Consider the following 14,782-nt stretch of genomic DNA (forward strand, 5'->3'; position numbering starts at 1 on the left):
AATAGTCACATGTTAACAGAATCATTTCTCGAGACTGTAAAGAACCAGTACAGCAAACCCATTGATTCATAAGGAAAAGAAGGGAAGAAGAAGGAAAACAGAAAGGGTTGAACCTCAAATCCTTACACGCAATACACTGAGTACATAGGATTCCAACAAATTTGTCTTAGCAAAAACGAAATCTCTATCTTTGATCAGAAGGCAACCACTTAGCTGTAAATGAATCAGGCCTTCGACACTGCAGAATGCAAACAAGTCCAAGTAGTACTATTCCTCTAAGCCTGTTGGATTTCCTTCTGCAGAAGCAAAACAGAAGAATGAATAAGTGGGATATGCTGGCATCTCACTCTACCTTTTGTTTCTCTTTTCCCTTGTAATTGAGTCAGAAGTGAGTTTTCTATTTCTTCTATTATGTTTTGGACGACCATTCCTAGGTTCCATAGAATTTAACTATCATGAAAACTTGGAATATAGACTGCTAGAGCAAGTGGTATGAAAATCTGTGCAAACTATGCAGCAAAAAGGACAAGCTTGAGTTTGGATAGACAATAAAGGGAATGAAATAGGAACTCACCATCATCAATGAGGCCCTTTTTATATCTTTCCATGCAGAGGAGAATATACTTGAAAGTTTCCACCTCACAAGGGATCATGAGCGCGCCCTGATGATCAAATCCAAACTCCTCCTCAGCCTTCTCTAGGAGCAGTTTAAACACTGGAAGGCTCAGGTAACTTGTCGGTATGACGAACCTCCGCTGCTCTGGTCCTATGTAGACCGGGCAGTGACCCTTGGGGACATCAGGTGGGGGTTGCGGGCTTTGGCAGCTCTCTTCATCTGAGTCACATTGGGACAACACATTCTTTAGGCGCTTGTCGACAGAAGGGGGAATACCAGATGAACATGGTTGCTCCTCCTTTTTACTGAGGGCAACCAATTGCCATTTATGCAGCATCTCTCTGAGTCTTACTATCTGCCAGATCCCTGTCATCTTCACACTTTCGTCGCTCATGGTGGGAGGACTTAACAAGCAATGGACACACAGAGTACCAACAGTGATGAATCAGGCACACCAAGTATCAGTGATCACAAGAATTCATAGTTCTTCTGACTGTACAAGACAAAACTTTGGTTAATTATTGGGAAGCAAAATAAATAACACCAAGATGGAGTCCAATGCCTGAATGCTAATAAAATCAAATGCAAAGTTTTAAAAAGCACAGATTTGATCAAATTTCACCTGGCACAATGTTTAATTAAGTTTCAGCTTCTAAAAATATTATCATACTCAAATCAAAGAAATAAGGCCTTTATGTAGTACCAATGTATTCTTAACCTAATAAAACTTCGTTTTAGACTGGTGATGAATCTCTATCAATTGGTACAATGACGATGCAGATCAAGGAAATATTGAACTGCTTAATCCATGGCTTGATGGGAAGGAGCACAACATTGTAACACACTGCCTGCTGCCACAAATATACAATTCAAATTTAAACTGAAGAAGAATGTCTTTGTTGAGGCATCCAAGTTGGTTAGTATATTACTGCACAAGTGATAGGTTTCAGACTCAAGTCCACATGTGAGTATCATATATCATTTAATTGAATGAAAATGCTTTTCAAATTAAAAAAAAGAAGAAGAATGCTATTGTGATGTTTCTTCTGAATCTATCAAAATGATTAGGCTTAAAACAATGGTAGCCCTCAGCTTGGGACACCCATCAAACGATTAAAACAATGACACATGGTATGAAGCAGTAAAAACATCTTCAGAACTTATGGCGATTGAACAAACATGAAGGCATGTGGTGATTAGCATCACTGTATCACTAATCATATTCCAAAATGGCCCAAAACATGGAATTTATGGGCCCTATAGACAGTACACATTGCACGAGCATAATGCAGTTGGAATTTTCTTCCTTGATTTCTTTAAATAGAAGAACGCATCAAATACAGACAATCCAGGATTATGTCTTGTAGTTTCTTGCTTCCAATTGCAAAAAGGGCTTAAATATAATCGAATCAGATTATGTGTATCTTGGTATGCATCAACAGCCTAACCTTTTCTCAAAATAATATAAAACATACTCAAATAAACACCCTAATATTTTCTTCAAATTGCAGCCGGAATGTTCTATCATCCACACAGGTTCCTTATTACATTGCCACATTACAAGAACGTCATGATTGCATCAAAGAAACATAAGAACAATTAATTTAAAGGGAAATGTATGTAGTGCCTGTACCAACTTGGCATTTTCGATCAATGTCATGTTGGCTCATAAGGTAAACCAAAACAAGCAGATGTTCCGCCAGAAAGTCATGAAATACGACCATCAACATATCAATTTCCAACAGGAAATAAGAATCTCTATTGCGTAAAGAATTGGATTGGAATAGCACCGAATCAATGTGGAAACAAAGAGACCAAAAACATCTTTTTTAAGATCAGAGCCGGAAATTGTTTAATCATGGGATCATAAAGAGGAAAAAGATTCAAGATAGGATTGCGTGCTTGGGACGGCGATCACCTTCCGAGGCATCGCAGATGGAGAGGCGTTCACGAACAGGGAGGAGATGCTGCCATTGCGGAAGGAAACGAAGGGCTGTCGAGAGAAACAGAGAAGAGCGAGGAGAGGAAAGGGAGGAGAAAAAGAAGGGCCTGTTTATAGTCGAAACTAGAATGACAGTTTTGGCCCCAACAATGATGCTTACGCCCCCTCTCTCGCCAACAGGGAATGGTCCGTCCACGTGTCAATTCATACGTGAGCGAGGCATCTTGTGCGGGATCGCCTTGCGGCGCCTTACGATTCGGGCTCCTTTTCGATTCTCTCCATCGGATGGTCAGGATCGGTTCGATTGGTATGGGGTCACAAAAGCCTTCCTTCGTCAAGCAGAGAGAAGAAGACGATGTACCAAAAGAAGGTCTTAACATATAGCAGCATCGTAAGAAACAATGGGAGGACTACTTGCACATCCCCAGGCATGTCTTGGTCTCAACCAAGCAGGATGCAGGGGAACAGTGCCTACAAATCAACGTCTTGATCTCAAGCTATCTGCTACTCTGAGAATTGCTTTCTGGTTTAGGACCCAAGCTGAGCCATGGCTGGTTCTCCGCTGGCTTTGCCGCCGCCGGCCCTGCTGATCCACCATGGACTTGATATGGTGCATGGCCCATCCTAAAAGTTCAGAGCTCAGGATCAACACACAATCATGGGGAAGCAAAGGAAAATTACGAGGGAGAAGTACCGACCGGTCCTTCCTCTTCCCAAGGAATCGGTTGAGGGAGTTCCTCCTCGCTATGGGCATGTCTGTCACCAATGGAGGATCCATGAGCATGATGTGAAGAAGCATCAAGAATGTTAACGAAGGGTAATTACCGGAAGAATTAGCCTGGCCGGGCTCTGGCAGACTACTCTGCAGCGCCACCGCCGGTTCATTCGAGGTGCAGTCAGCTGCAGGATCTGCAATGCTCTCTTTGCTCGCCATGAGCAGCAGATCTTTGGCCTTGTCTGCGGGGAAATTGTCGAACACCAGAATCTGTCCGCCGTAGAAGATCGTCAACTGGTCCTTCCCAATCTCCCTGAGGTATCCATCTTAGAATTATATTCTTTAGCTGGAAACATGAAAGAAACAGATAGTTTTGGAGCTAAATCTTACTTAGCATCCGAAGGTTTGGTAGATTCCTCTGTTCTCGGAATGGCAGAAGAGTTAAGGCTGATGGAGTGCTGGGAAACCATCAGCTCCAGAGAATTTGAAGCATTTTTATCTGTACTTTTGTCAGCATGGTGATGATCCATTCCTGAGACTTCATTTCCTGGTTTGAAGCAGATGGTGTTGGGTACCCAAAAATTCCCTGAAAGATGAAGAAAAAGGCAGAACATTAAGAAATAAGAATTGGTGAACGAAAACTTGGTTGTATTATTTCTCTGACTAAGATCAAAGTACAAACACTGCAAATCTGGGAGACTCAGAAAAAGATTCAGTGTCGAGATCAAACTAGGACACCATAGATCATTAGAATCTGACCTTTAGCTTGGTGGTCAATTGCTCTTGGAGCCAGCAGAAGACCAAGGTCACCAAAGCTGCCATTCTTCTTCAAGTACTGGCTCAAGAGTCTGCATGTGAGTGAGAAGTGGGATCTTCCCACTAACCTCTCTCCTCCTTTCTCCATTGCTTCTCTTCTCTCCTCCCTCTTACCTGTCTGCCTTCTTTTAAACCCTCCTCCTGTTTCTTCTGGTAACAGAGAAGAAACTTAGAGAAGAAGGTGAGACACAGACTGATGATATGCCTCTTTGCTTCCTGCTTTTTCGAGTGGTGGAAACAAGTGGAGGAACAGCAAACCGAATAAGAATAGCCGAAGAGAAAACACATGGCCCATGAAGCAGTAGAATAATGGATGGTGTGTGACTGTCTCACTTTAGAGAGCACAGGAAAAAGGTACGGACCGATTCATTTCTTGCTCTTCTTCTTCTGCTGCTGCTGTTCTTTGCATGGTGTACATGATGCAATCCATGTACATGTAAAAGGATCGGATACTTCACAGGAAAAGCAAGTGCTTCATCTGTTGTTGGACAAGGTGACGTAAAAGGAAGAAGAAGTGGCACGTGAAGACAATGAAAGAGGAAGACAATGGCATGATCGAGTGGAGTGAGGTGAAAGGAAGCGAAGGAGATTGCAGGTGGGTGCGTGGTGGCTTCGCCGAAGTGGTTTCGGCCGCCCATAGAGTGGCACATTTGCGACGCGTTGGATGGGGACATTTGATGTGAGATGTCACTTTAGAGTGCGGACATCTTTTATCTATTTATTCTTTATAATTAATTTTAACATGTGTATATATTCCTTCAAAATATAAAAATTTATATTATATTATATTTTATATATAGTTATATTTAATTTTTATTATACTAATACTCTTTAAAAGCTCTATTATATAAAAAATATAAGAGTATTTGTAACACTCTACTTATACTTCTATCCATACCGTATGTATACATATGATTAAAGTAAGATATTATATTTTAATTTTTTTTATTATTATCGATAAAAGTATAATATAAATTAGACAATCTTACGATTAAAACATTCTAATTTACTAGATAAAATGATGAAGTTTCGCATATACATAATATTTTTGATATTTATTAACAATTATAATTTTTAATAATAATAAAAATATAAATAAAATATATCTAAAATTTACACATACAAAATGTCTGTAGATCATCATTCATATTTGCGCAGGTATAAATTTGCACGTGCTTACTTCCCAACCCAATTAGTATCAATTAGTATCCTTATAAAAGAGAATTCAAATCATCACTTAGTAAGTATAAACTTTTATAGTTTTATTTAAGTGAGCATGCATTATGTCATGTATTCAATATTTCAAAATCGTTGGCATAAGATATTTAATAGTAAACTCCTCATCCTATTATTATTTTTTTAGCAAGTATAATCTTATAATATAGCATATGTAAAATAAAAAGATAAAATTCTACATCCAAATAATTTGAAATGATTATATGCACATGTAGGAAGTATAATAAATTCATTGACTTATATGTCCTATATCATAACATATACATATACTCTTATATCACATGTCATCATAATATATATGTGCACTCTCACACTAGACGTTATATATATATATATATATATATATATATATATATATATATATATATATATACTTTCACATCACACGCCATAATATATATGTATACTCTCACACCGAATGTCATAATAGTAACATATCTATACACTCCTACACTTTATGTCATCATTTATATGCATATAAGATTTTTTATTATTCATATATTTTTATACTTATAAAAAATATATATATATTCAACTCATGAGAATCATATAAGTCTAGGATGTGCTAGGGATGTGCTAGGGAGTGATACACCTATCAAATTAGTAGTACAAGGTCATAAGATATCTTAGTTAAGAACCCTACCTCTTGAATTATTAATTTTATAATAATTTATAGAAATTTTGATTAAAGTTATCATAAAATAAACTATACATGACCTAAAAATTCATCTAGATTTTATTATTATTATTTTAATAATTTACTCTATAATCAAATGAACTAAGTATCAATCAAACCATCATATAATCTGCGAAGAAATTTTTCTACGAAGAAATTTTTCTTCACTATTTTAACTGATCAAACGATCTTAAATTATCATGAAATTTTATAAAAAAATTAGGAAGCATATAAAACTAAATATGTAATAAATTTTAACTTAAAACATAATAATTCGAAGGCTAAAATAGCCTCCTAATTCAAGTACCAACCCATATTCTATTATGTTAAAACTAGGTTAGGACTAGCTAAATTTATAAATCTTATCTCTTGATACACAAAGATAGAATTTACTCAATTCTAAATTTTACAAGTCCATAAAGAAATCTTTTAAAATATATCAAAAGGACAGAATCAAATCAAATATCTAAAAATATAAATTTAGCTCAAATAAAATTCTTCTAAAAGAATAAGAAATTTTGAATATCTCAAATTAGGATAATCATAACTCTTTGCACCGATTTCAAATTAAGATGAGGCAAAACATAATGATAAATTTAAAATCTAGATTACTCAAAAGCGATTAAAAAGATTAGCCTATAATATATAAAACTAAGGTCATAAATATAGAAAGAGAAGAATTAAATTTTTTTATCTCTATATTCCTTACGGTTGGGGTTTCCTAACCTCCATGATAAAAGTTACGAAAATAACTAAAAAAACAAAGAGAGTCATGAGTTATTAGATTAATAAACAAGATGATGTGGTAGAGGTACTTAAAATATTACCTTGAGGTCTAGGGTTATTAGGTTCAATCTCATTATACCTTATTTCAATTTTATTTTTTTTACTAAAATAATGGTAGCAGTAATTTCGATTGAGTTTAATTTGATTCGACAAAGATGATTTTTTTTTTGTCTAAACTCATCATTCAATCTACTTATATGTCTCAACATTTGTAGTATAATACTTTCTTTTGACTTATATTTCTATTTAATTTATTTATTACTCTATTCATGTCAAAGTAGTCTATTATCCTTCGTATACATTAAATTTAAAACTTAAACTTTTTATTTTAATTATATTCAAACTCATTCAAACCCTAAGATTTACTTAATGTTGATTAAAATTCAATCGACACTTTTAATCACTATATGCATACTTATTATCATAATTTAATATCATACTAAAATCCACTAGTACACGTTGGCTTGTTGTACTGTATTTAAAGTAAATATTAATACTTATGCATACTTAATTTGTTAGGATCGGAGTGGCACTAAGAGGGGGAGTGAATTAGTACAGCGGTGAAGTGCGATAAACTTTTCACGATTTAAACATTTTTCGGAAACTTCGTACGATAAAAGCAATGTTTTTGTTTAAAACCATTTCGATTGCGTTTTAACTTGAAGAGATAAGTAAGACGGAGACAAAGCAGTATAGCATTAAAGTGCAAATGGTTTGCAGTAATATAAATGACAATAAGTAAATGCAAACCAGAGATTATGTCGATTTTACAGTGGTTCGGTAAAATGACCTACATCCACTTGCGAGGCCCCTCTTCGATGAGGCTCCCACCTTCCACTAGCAAATCTCTTGAAAGGGAAGGGTAAATACCCCTCTTACAACTTTTACAAGCGATTCACTCTCTTACAGATTTTCAGCAAGAAAGAAGGAGGTGAACACTAGCAAATTGAAAACAAGACTAGCAAAGACTCTTCTAAGACTTTTCTCTCAATCAATTGCTTCTCAAAAAGTTGTAATCTCAGCTGAGATTTGAGGGGTATTTATAGGCCTCAAGAGGATTCAAATTTGGGCTCCAAATTTGAATTCTCGTTGGGTTCCTGATGCAGGCAGTGCCACCGCCTGTCAGTGTCAGACACTGACAGTGCTGGGCGGTGCCACCGCCCAGCTCTCGGGCGCTGGGTGATGCCACCACCTGGCTCTCGGGTGCTGGGCGGTGCAACCGCCTAGTCTGGCGGTGCCATCGCCAGACCCTTCGATTCACTTGATTGGGCTTCAAATTTAGCCCAACCAACTCTAATTTTGGGCCCAGTTGGCCCCTAGCCAGGATATAGGATTATCTCTTAATCCTAATCCTAATTACATGTGAACTACATAACAAAACACATCCTAAGCAAGTTTTCAACTGTGAATGTCGAGTCTTGTTCCGGCGAGCTTTCCGACGAACTTCTTCCGACGGGCTCCCAACAAGCTCCCGAACTTGTGATGACTTTAATGAGTAGCCGAGCCTTCTCGGTGATCTCCGTGAACCTCCGACGACCTCTTCGGCGAACTTCCGAAAATTCCGATAGGTTCTCGATTTCTTCTCGGTTGGTTCCGGCAGCATCTCCGACGATTCTTCGGACTCTTAAACGTCCATCGAACTTGACTCCGGTATACTTGCTTTGTGTTTTCTGGTTATCGTAGTTAATCCTGCACACTTAACTCAATAATATGGATTAGATCAATTAACCCATCAATTGATTGTTATCATCAAAATCCGAGATTCAACATAATTAATATTTTATATAATACTAAAATTAATATTTTTAAAAAATATATATTTTAATCTTTAAAATGATAAATATAAATATATCATTTATCATATTTACAAATGATAGACATCACAAATCATATCATTAAGTGATGATATTATATATATATATATATATATATATATATATATATATATATATTATTTTTATTAGCAAGCTAGTTATAGATGAAAGTATGTGAGACTCAGACACTATAGTATTGTGCTTTTAAAATAAATGTCGAAGATATATTATTGGACATTATTCTTAATCGATCAACATTTAATATAAGAAGAAGCCTAGTCAATATGATAAAAGGTGAATTAGATACGCCATGTTTACATAATATTTAAAGGAAATATGAAGTCATTAATGGTGATTATAGAATCAACAATATATAAAATAATCTTTTAAAGTATATTTTTACTCTACACTCACTAAATTAATATTACACTTGTTCCGCAATAAACAATAATTGATGTAATAAGATTTATGCCGCATCCGAACTCCTTCCTCTCTTTCAAATACAATAGGATTTGAAAAACGAGTCAATCCAATACTTTGATCAATCCTTCTTCTTCTTCTTTTTATTTTTTTATTTTTTTGCAAAAGTGATATATGTGTTAGTAGTTTCATACATGTAAAATAATATTCTAGTGACGATATACAAATGCTTAGTAGTTACATATATGTGTTAGAGAAGTCTTATCTGCTATCAAATGCTTCTCGTTAATATAATTTATCTTTTCTCACTCCTCCTCTGTCTCGGTCAAGCGCACGGGGTCAGGCAACGATGAAATCGTTGTCTGAGAGCGGGTGACGTCAGCGCACGTCGAGTCGGCATTATTGTCCTCCTTGGGCAGAGTGTCGTCCGGGCGCGGCTAACATCGTGGCACATTATGTCGTCATTTATTATCCCCATCATCTACCTCGGAGAACCTCTCACGGGAAGGAAACTGTAGTACCCACCAGCTGCGAACGTCCTCCACGCTTGCGACGGAGCATGACTCATTGTGCACACCCACCAGGTGTTCGAGGTACACGATGACGGGCATGTCAAGCTGACAGTACTTGGCTCAGATATTGATGCCGGCCAGCGGCCACAGTATACCGTGCCACCCAACGTTTGGTTTGGCTCGTTCCCGACTCTGGATGTGGAATCGTGCGCAGCCGATGGCAGTCTTCTGGTGAAGAGGGCGGAAAGGGATGCCGAGTTGCATTATTCTCTTGTAGGTTGCACATGTGCACCGGCTTTCCGGTTTCAGGACTTCTAGTTGGCCGTGCTCGGTGATCTGAAAGCTCTTGCTCCTCGTGCAGAACCGGTTCTCGACTTCCTTGTTCTTCCCAGCTGAAGAGGCCTGTTTCCTGTGGATGAACATAAGCTTTTCGACTTTTGAGTCCTCCGCACAAAGTGTCTCTCAACTGCAAAGTTGATTTGACGTTATTGACTAACAAAACATTGTCTCAAAACATGAATTCGGTGTGTAGAATCACAAGTAGTTTTGTTTGCATTATCTACATAATAATGCTTCGATCAATGGCAGCTGAAACAATAACAGATTATAATCAGGACATAACAAGCACAGTATAATACATCAGCCCATAAATTTGCCAAATTGTAGAAATGAAGGCCTGAATTCTTGTAATACTTTCATCAAGCAACAGCAAAAGTTAAAAGAAGAGATTGCAAGTGCAGAATCCAAAGCACACTTTTGAATAATCCGGCAGTAATTCACCTCTTGAAAACCCATTTGGTACAAAAAAGAATGAATGGGGGACTAAGAAATGAAAAGATAAAAGAAGAGATTGCTATTTGCCGGTCTCTAAAACAACAGGACAACAGAACGAGTACTATTTTTCGTCAACCGATATAAAGTAAATTACTGCTAAGTCGTACAAGCTAATCAAATCCTTCGATAACAAACTAGCCACTACAAGCAGGTAGATGCTGATCGTGTTGCTACTCCCTTTTATCTTCTTCGATGTCGCCATTGTGTGAGGTGGTAGTGTCATTGCTCACAGCTGCTCTAGCATCCATCAAACCAGCAGAACCGCGGGCATCCTTTGAAGAAACTGGTCCTGGCTTTATTAGAGAAAGTGAGTCCTCTCGATCAAAATCTTCAGATCCATCATCCGAGTAAGCATATCTGAAAGAAAAGATTAAATTAGTCCATCCAGCATTGCATGGATACAAACACCAGAATTTGACATGAAGATGCCTCCAAGTATATGAACTCCAATCTGGTGAGGACACAGCATGCAGATATGGGGAGACATCATGGAAGAAACATTAAAAAGAAAGCACACTTATTTTATGATTTTGTAAGAACACCAAAACCCCAGAGATAAAATTGATGAGAAGACTTGGAATTGAAAAAATCTGCTTCTTATGCTGTTATATATTGTTCAATATTGTACTAGTCTAACTAGAGTTCATAAGTGCAGTAATTTAAACATCGTGTTCCTTAGATATTGAGAAACATATTCTCTACAGTGAATCAAACTTGGTACTCCGTAGAGAATTAGAAACAGGTTATGCCACCCTGATTTTCACTTAACTACTGATTGAATCGGTGAAACATCCTGAAGTACACATAAAAGGCCATAAAAAACAAGTTGTACAATCTGCGGGATCTAGGGATTTCACCTCATTGAGTTTTGAGAGGGCGCCCAAAGAGCAGCAATTACGCAGAGAAGAGAGAACGACAGGACCTGCCAAAACGCAGGAATGATCCAGGCATTCTGCCAGTGCCCATTGTATACATCATTTGACTTGAAATAAAGCTGCAGGCATCACAAAATGACTCATCAAAGAGGCTGTAAAGGTAAGGATGAGTACTTGATAAGGTACTGAGAAAATCAATTATGAAATATTATGCTAACAAGAGTGGTCCCAGAATAATCACATAGGAAGTAATATATACCAAAGAGCTAGAGTTAGTGTGATTCTAATTTTAGAGTGCTAACTTTAGGCACCATCAATAACAGGTTTAAATCTCAGGAGCATAAAACGTTATACTGCCACTTACTATTGTATATGCACAGGACATGGTTTGTTCAACATGATGCAAAAGAGATTATTGTTACCTCATAGCAAATCCATCCAACAGATACAAGAACAGTGATGGCCAATGCATTTGTGAATTTCCTGTAAATGTCTAGCTTAGCTATCAATCGCCTTGCCTGTCAGGAATCATAATACACTTCTTAGGCTTCATTTTTAATAAAAGTTTATTTTCATAAATAATGTTGACATCGATAACTTTAAAGAGAAACAAACATATCCCAGCAAATGCAAAGTAAGAAAGGAATAGTGTAAAAAAATTTCCTAAAATCGACAGCCATTATCAGAAATCAGAAAATTGCAATTACCTGGAGCTTGTCCAGAGTTTTGGAAAGAGAAGTAAAGATCCATATAATGAAAAATGTATCCAAAAGCGCCACGGGAAGAACCAAAAAGAGTCTTGCTTTTCCGGCAAAATCACTTACAGCACCAGCATTCTCCACCAACTCAAGTATCTCAGAAGCAAGGAAAAATGTTGCTCCAAGCATAATCACCTTCGATGTGAGACCACCCAAGGTAGGCCTGACAACACCATACCCCATAGAAACAACTAGAATAATAACCCACGACACTGTTCGTTTAACTGAACCAAACGTTACTGCCCAAAAGGTGATCCCCATTGGTCTAAGTCCAGTTTCATTGAATTCAGCATACTCGAAGTACCACAATGCCATTTCCAGCATGCCTAATGCGATGACAAGTGTTATGCAGTTCTGGAGTGGAAGAACCTCTCTCCAAAATCTCACATACTGTGAAAACCAAAATATCCCAAGTATCACAAATGCAAGAGACATGAATCCATAAAAGTTCATGAGAGGAGCCATCCTTCCTGGCAGGTAGCCAGTGGGATTTTTCCACACGGTCTTCCCATCTATGACCAGCCCATTAAGAGCTGGGTCACAATATATAAAATACAGGTTATACATCCCAGTTCTTGTGATGGGTATACTCTGGGATGGCAATGTTGCAACAAGATCCTTTCCATTAAAAGTGGCAGCAAGCACCTGAGGCCATTTAGGATTCTGAGCAGAGGGCCGATAGATGACTGTGCCTTGGGTGCAAGCACCCAATTTTGCCAGATCTGGTGTGCAGCAAACAGCTCGTTGACCACCATAGGCTGACCCACCAATTGTCTCCCGATCTTCTACTTCAAATATGATAGCTTGCACCAAAACAGAATCACCAACTTTACTGTTCTCAATAGATTTCTCAGGCCGTGTGAAAGTGATCTTCTCAAAGCTGAAAAAACAAACGAGACAAATTCTGAGATTTCTTGACGCGGGTTTTACTTGATATGGAACCAAGTTGGTAGCATCATATTCAGTATTTTTAGTAAATTATGGTTTTTAAGAACCATATTCTGCAAACTAATTATCTTTTCAGAGTAATAGCTTTCAGATGTAAAATTCTCAAGCTTTCTGTTAAGGCACTTCATTTCTGTGTATACATTTTCTTTCATAACTAGATATATCAGGATTTCTAATAAAAAGAACTAAATGAGCAGGATATTGTACCAAAAATCAACAGGTTAAGCAGAGAGAATCTTCTGAATTTATCACTCAATGACTACTGAAAATGCATCAGATTTTAATCAAGAGATGCAATTTTAGCACATTTTACAAATAATTTACTATTAATTTACAGTGCTGCATATAAAATAAGTAGTGCATTCCAACAAAAGAAAGAGAAGTAAAAGTCGGGGATGAGCGAAAAACATAACCCTAGGTGAAATTCAACACAATGTTCATCATCACTTCTCCTTGGTACATGGAACCCTAAGCATCCATTTATCGACCACTAAGCAACTCCAGCATAATGTTATATTTTTCTCATTCATGTCCTGCAATTACTATTTGTTTGACTTATTAGTGCATTAGCAGACAACTGGAAATACCTTAAAAAGTTAACAAGCTCCCCATTAAGGATCGCAAACACATGTCAAATATTGAAATTTCTAAAATCAGATGAAAATTCGGACTAAATTATGCTAAACCAAACCAGAGACTTCGTACCCACGCGTAGCACTTGAAAACTATTTTATATAACGATAGAGCTGGAACAGATCTTTCCAGATAATGTAAATGACTGAAATTCTGAAATCTATGCAAAAAATCTACATCAATATGGAAACTTGATGGTGTATATCTATCTGATTGCATCAGAACAATCATATGGTTTGATTAATATTTAAGTTCATGTTACATCAGTTGTACATACCAGCATCACGCTAGAATTGGTGTCAAGCCTCAAACAAATTCGATGGATACCAATCAAGAAAGCATATTTACAGCACAAAAGTAAATCATTGATTGACCGAAGTAGCGCCAGATCTCCAACCTATCAACTCAATGCTCCTCCAAGAACCCAAATTACTGAGCTTGCAGGACACCGAAATCCCCACAAAAGCATAAAACCCGCAAGTCGGTATCAAGAGCGCCCCGGATCTAGCAAAAGAAATGAGGACACGAGGGATTACCGGATGAACGAGTCGCCGCGGCCGGCGGTGGTGTTGGCGTGGGGAAGCGAAGCGTAAAGGCCCTCGCTGCCGCCATGGAGGACGAACGCGTTGCCCTTTGGCGTGAACTTCTCGCCAATGTAGCTGTGGACGGAGGCATCGACGGAGGAGAAAAGGAGGAGGAGGAGGAGGAAGAAGAAGAGAAAGCCACCATGGTTGCGGAGACGAAGAGGTGGATCGGCGGTGGCGGGATCGACGCGCGCCATTGGCCCACCGTACAGGAGATCGAGATCTAAGTCGCTCTCTCTCTCTCTCTCTCTCTCTCTCTCCTCGAAGAGGAGTGCGTGCGAGAAACGGAGTGGCTCTGGATCTGGGCGACGACTTCTCGCTGCTAATAGCAAGCTGATGTGGGAGGTTAGGACAGTAGATTAAGAAAGAAGGGCTATCCCTCTACGGACTAGGTTACTGCCCTACTCCTTACACCGACATGTAGTTGGATCCAAAGATGGGGTCATCTTGTGGGACCGCGTGTTCACCTAGACATCACGAAGGCTGAAGGCGGAGTGCGATCTCACCAAGTAGAGAAAGCAGCGCTTGTTTATTTTAGTCGGTGGTGAGGTTCAGAAAGGGGTTAAAATGGCGAGGATACAAACTTTCCTACTCGGTTTGCCTAGTCGCCGCCCCCG

At 38.1% G+C, this 14,782-nt stretch overlaps 3 protein-coding genes across 3 annotated transcripts in view; all 3 read right to left on the reverse strand.

Annotated features, from left to right (window-relative positions):
- Window positions 1-2,763, reverse strand: part of LOC103992337 (protein SMALL AUXIN UP-REGULATED RNA 12-like) — a 2,806-nt gene extending 43 nt beyond the window's left edge. The window contains exons 1-3 of the mRNA XM_009411981.3: window positions 2,535-2,763; window positions 575-1,109; window positions 1-296 (exon numbers count right to left, since the gene is read on the reverse strand). The exon at window positions 1-296 is cut by the window's left edge and continues 43 nt beyond it. Coding sequence (XP_009410256.1) covers window positions 268-296; window positions 575-1,010 — 465 coding nt within the window. The 5' untranslated portion in view covers window positions 1,011-1,109; window positions 2,535-2,763 and the 3' untranslated portion in view covers window positions 1-267. The remainder of the gene's footprint in view (window positions 297-574; window positions 1,110-2,534) is intronic.
- Window positions 2,764-2,916: 153 nt separating this feature from the next.
- On the reverse strand, window positions 2,917-4,581 carry LOC135642369 (protein TIFY 10a-like). The gene is made up of 5 exons (XM_065158476.1): window positions 4,033-4,581; window positions 3,664-3,859; window positions 3,384-3,586; window positions 3,257-3,314; window positions 2,917-3,182 (listed from the first exon to the last, which is right to left on the reverse strand). Exons 1-5 carry the CDS (start codon window positions 4,175-4,177, stop codon window positions 3,056-3,058), a joined length of 729 nt encoding a protein of 242 aa, XP_065014548.1. The 5' UTR covers window positions 4,178-4,581; the 3' UTR covers window positions 2,917-3,055.
- Window positions 4,582-10,268: 5,687 nt separating this feature from the next.
- Window positions 10,269-14,501, reverse strand: LOC103992339 (uncharacterized). The gene is made up of 5 exons (XM_065161026.1): window positions 14,118-14,501; window positions 11,950-12,880; window positions 11,665-11,760; window positions 11,225-11,361; window positions 10,269-10,724 (listed from the first exon to the last, which is right to left on the reverse strand). The coding sequence occupies exons 1-5, from the start codon at window positions 14,360-14,362 to the stop codon at window positions 10,538-10,540; spliced, it is 1,596 nt and encodes a 531-aa protein (XP_065017098.1). The 5' UTR covers window positions 14,363-14,501; the 3' UTR covers window positions 10,269-10,537.
- Between the last annotated feature and the right edge of the window lie 281 nt (window positions 14,502-14,782).

This window comes from Musa acuminata, chromosome BXJ3-7 (assembly GCF_036884655.1).
Source record: "Musa acuminata AAA Group cultivar baxijiao chromosome BXJ3-7, Cavendish_Baxijiao_AAA, whole genome shotgun sequence".
NCBI lineage: Eukaryota > Viridiplantae > Streptophyta > Magnoliopsida > Zingiberales > Musaceae > Musa > Musa acuminata.

Bases quoted from the DNA above. Each gene is read 5' to 3' on its own strand.
- LOC135642369 (XM_065158476.1), bottom strand. From the start codon at position 4,177: ATGGAGAAAGGAGGAGAGAGGTTAGTGGGAAGATCCCACTTCTCACTC. The intron at 3,860-4,032 runs GTCAGATTCTAA...TTCATCTTTCAG, and splicing joins AATTGACCACCAAGCTAAAG to GGAATTTTTGGGTACCCAAC. The intron at 3,587-3,663 runs GTAAGATTTAGC...TGGATACCTCAG, and splicing joins ACCAAACCTTCGGATGCTAA to GGAGATTGGGAAGGACCAGT.
- LOC103992339 (XM_065161026.1), bottom strand. From the start codon at position 14,362: ATGGCGCGCGTCGATCCCGCCACCGCCGATCCACCTCTTCGTCTCCGC. The intron at 11,761-11,949 runs GTAATTGCAATT...GATTCCTGACAG, and splicing joins AAACTCTGGACAAGCTCCAG to GCAAGGCGATTGATAGCTAA. The intron at 11,362-11,664 runs GTAACAATAATC...TGATGCCTGCAG, and splicing joins TTGGATGGATTTGCTATGAG to CTTTATTTCAAGTCAAATGA.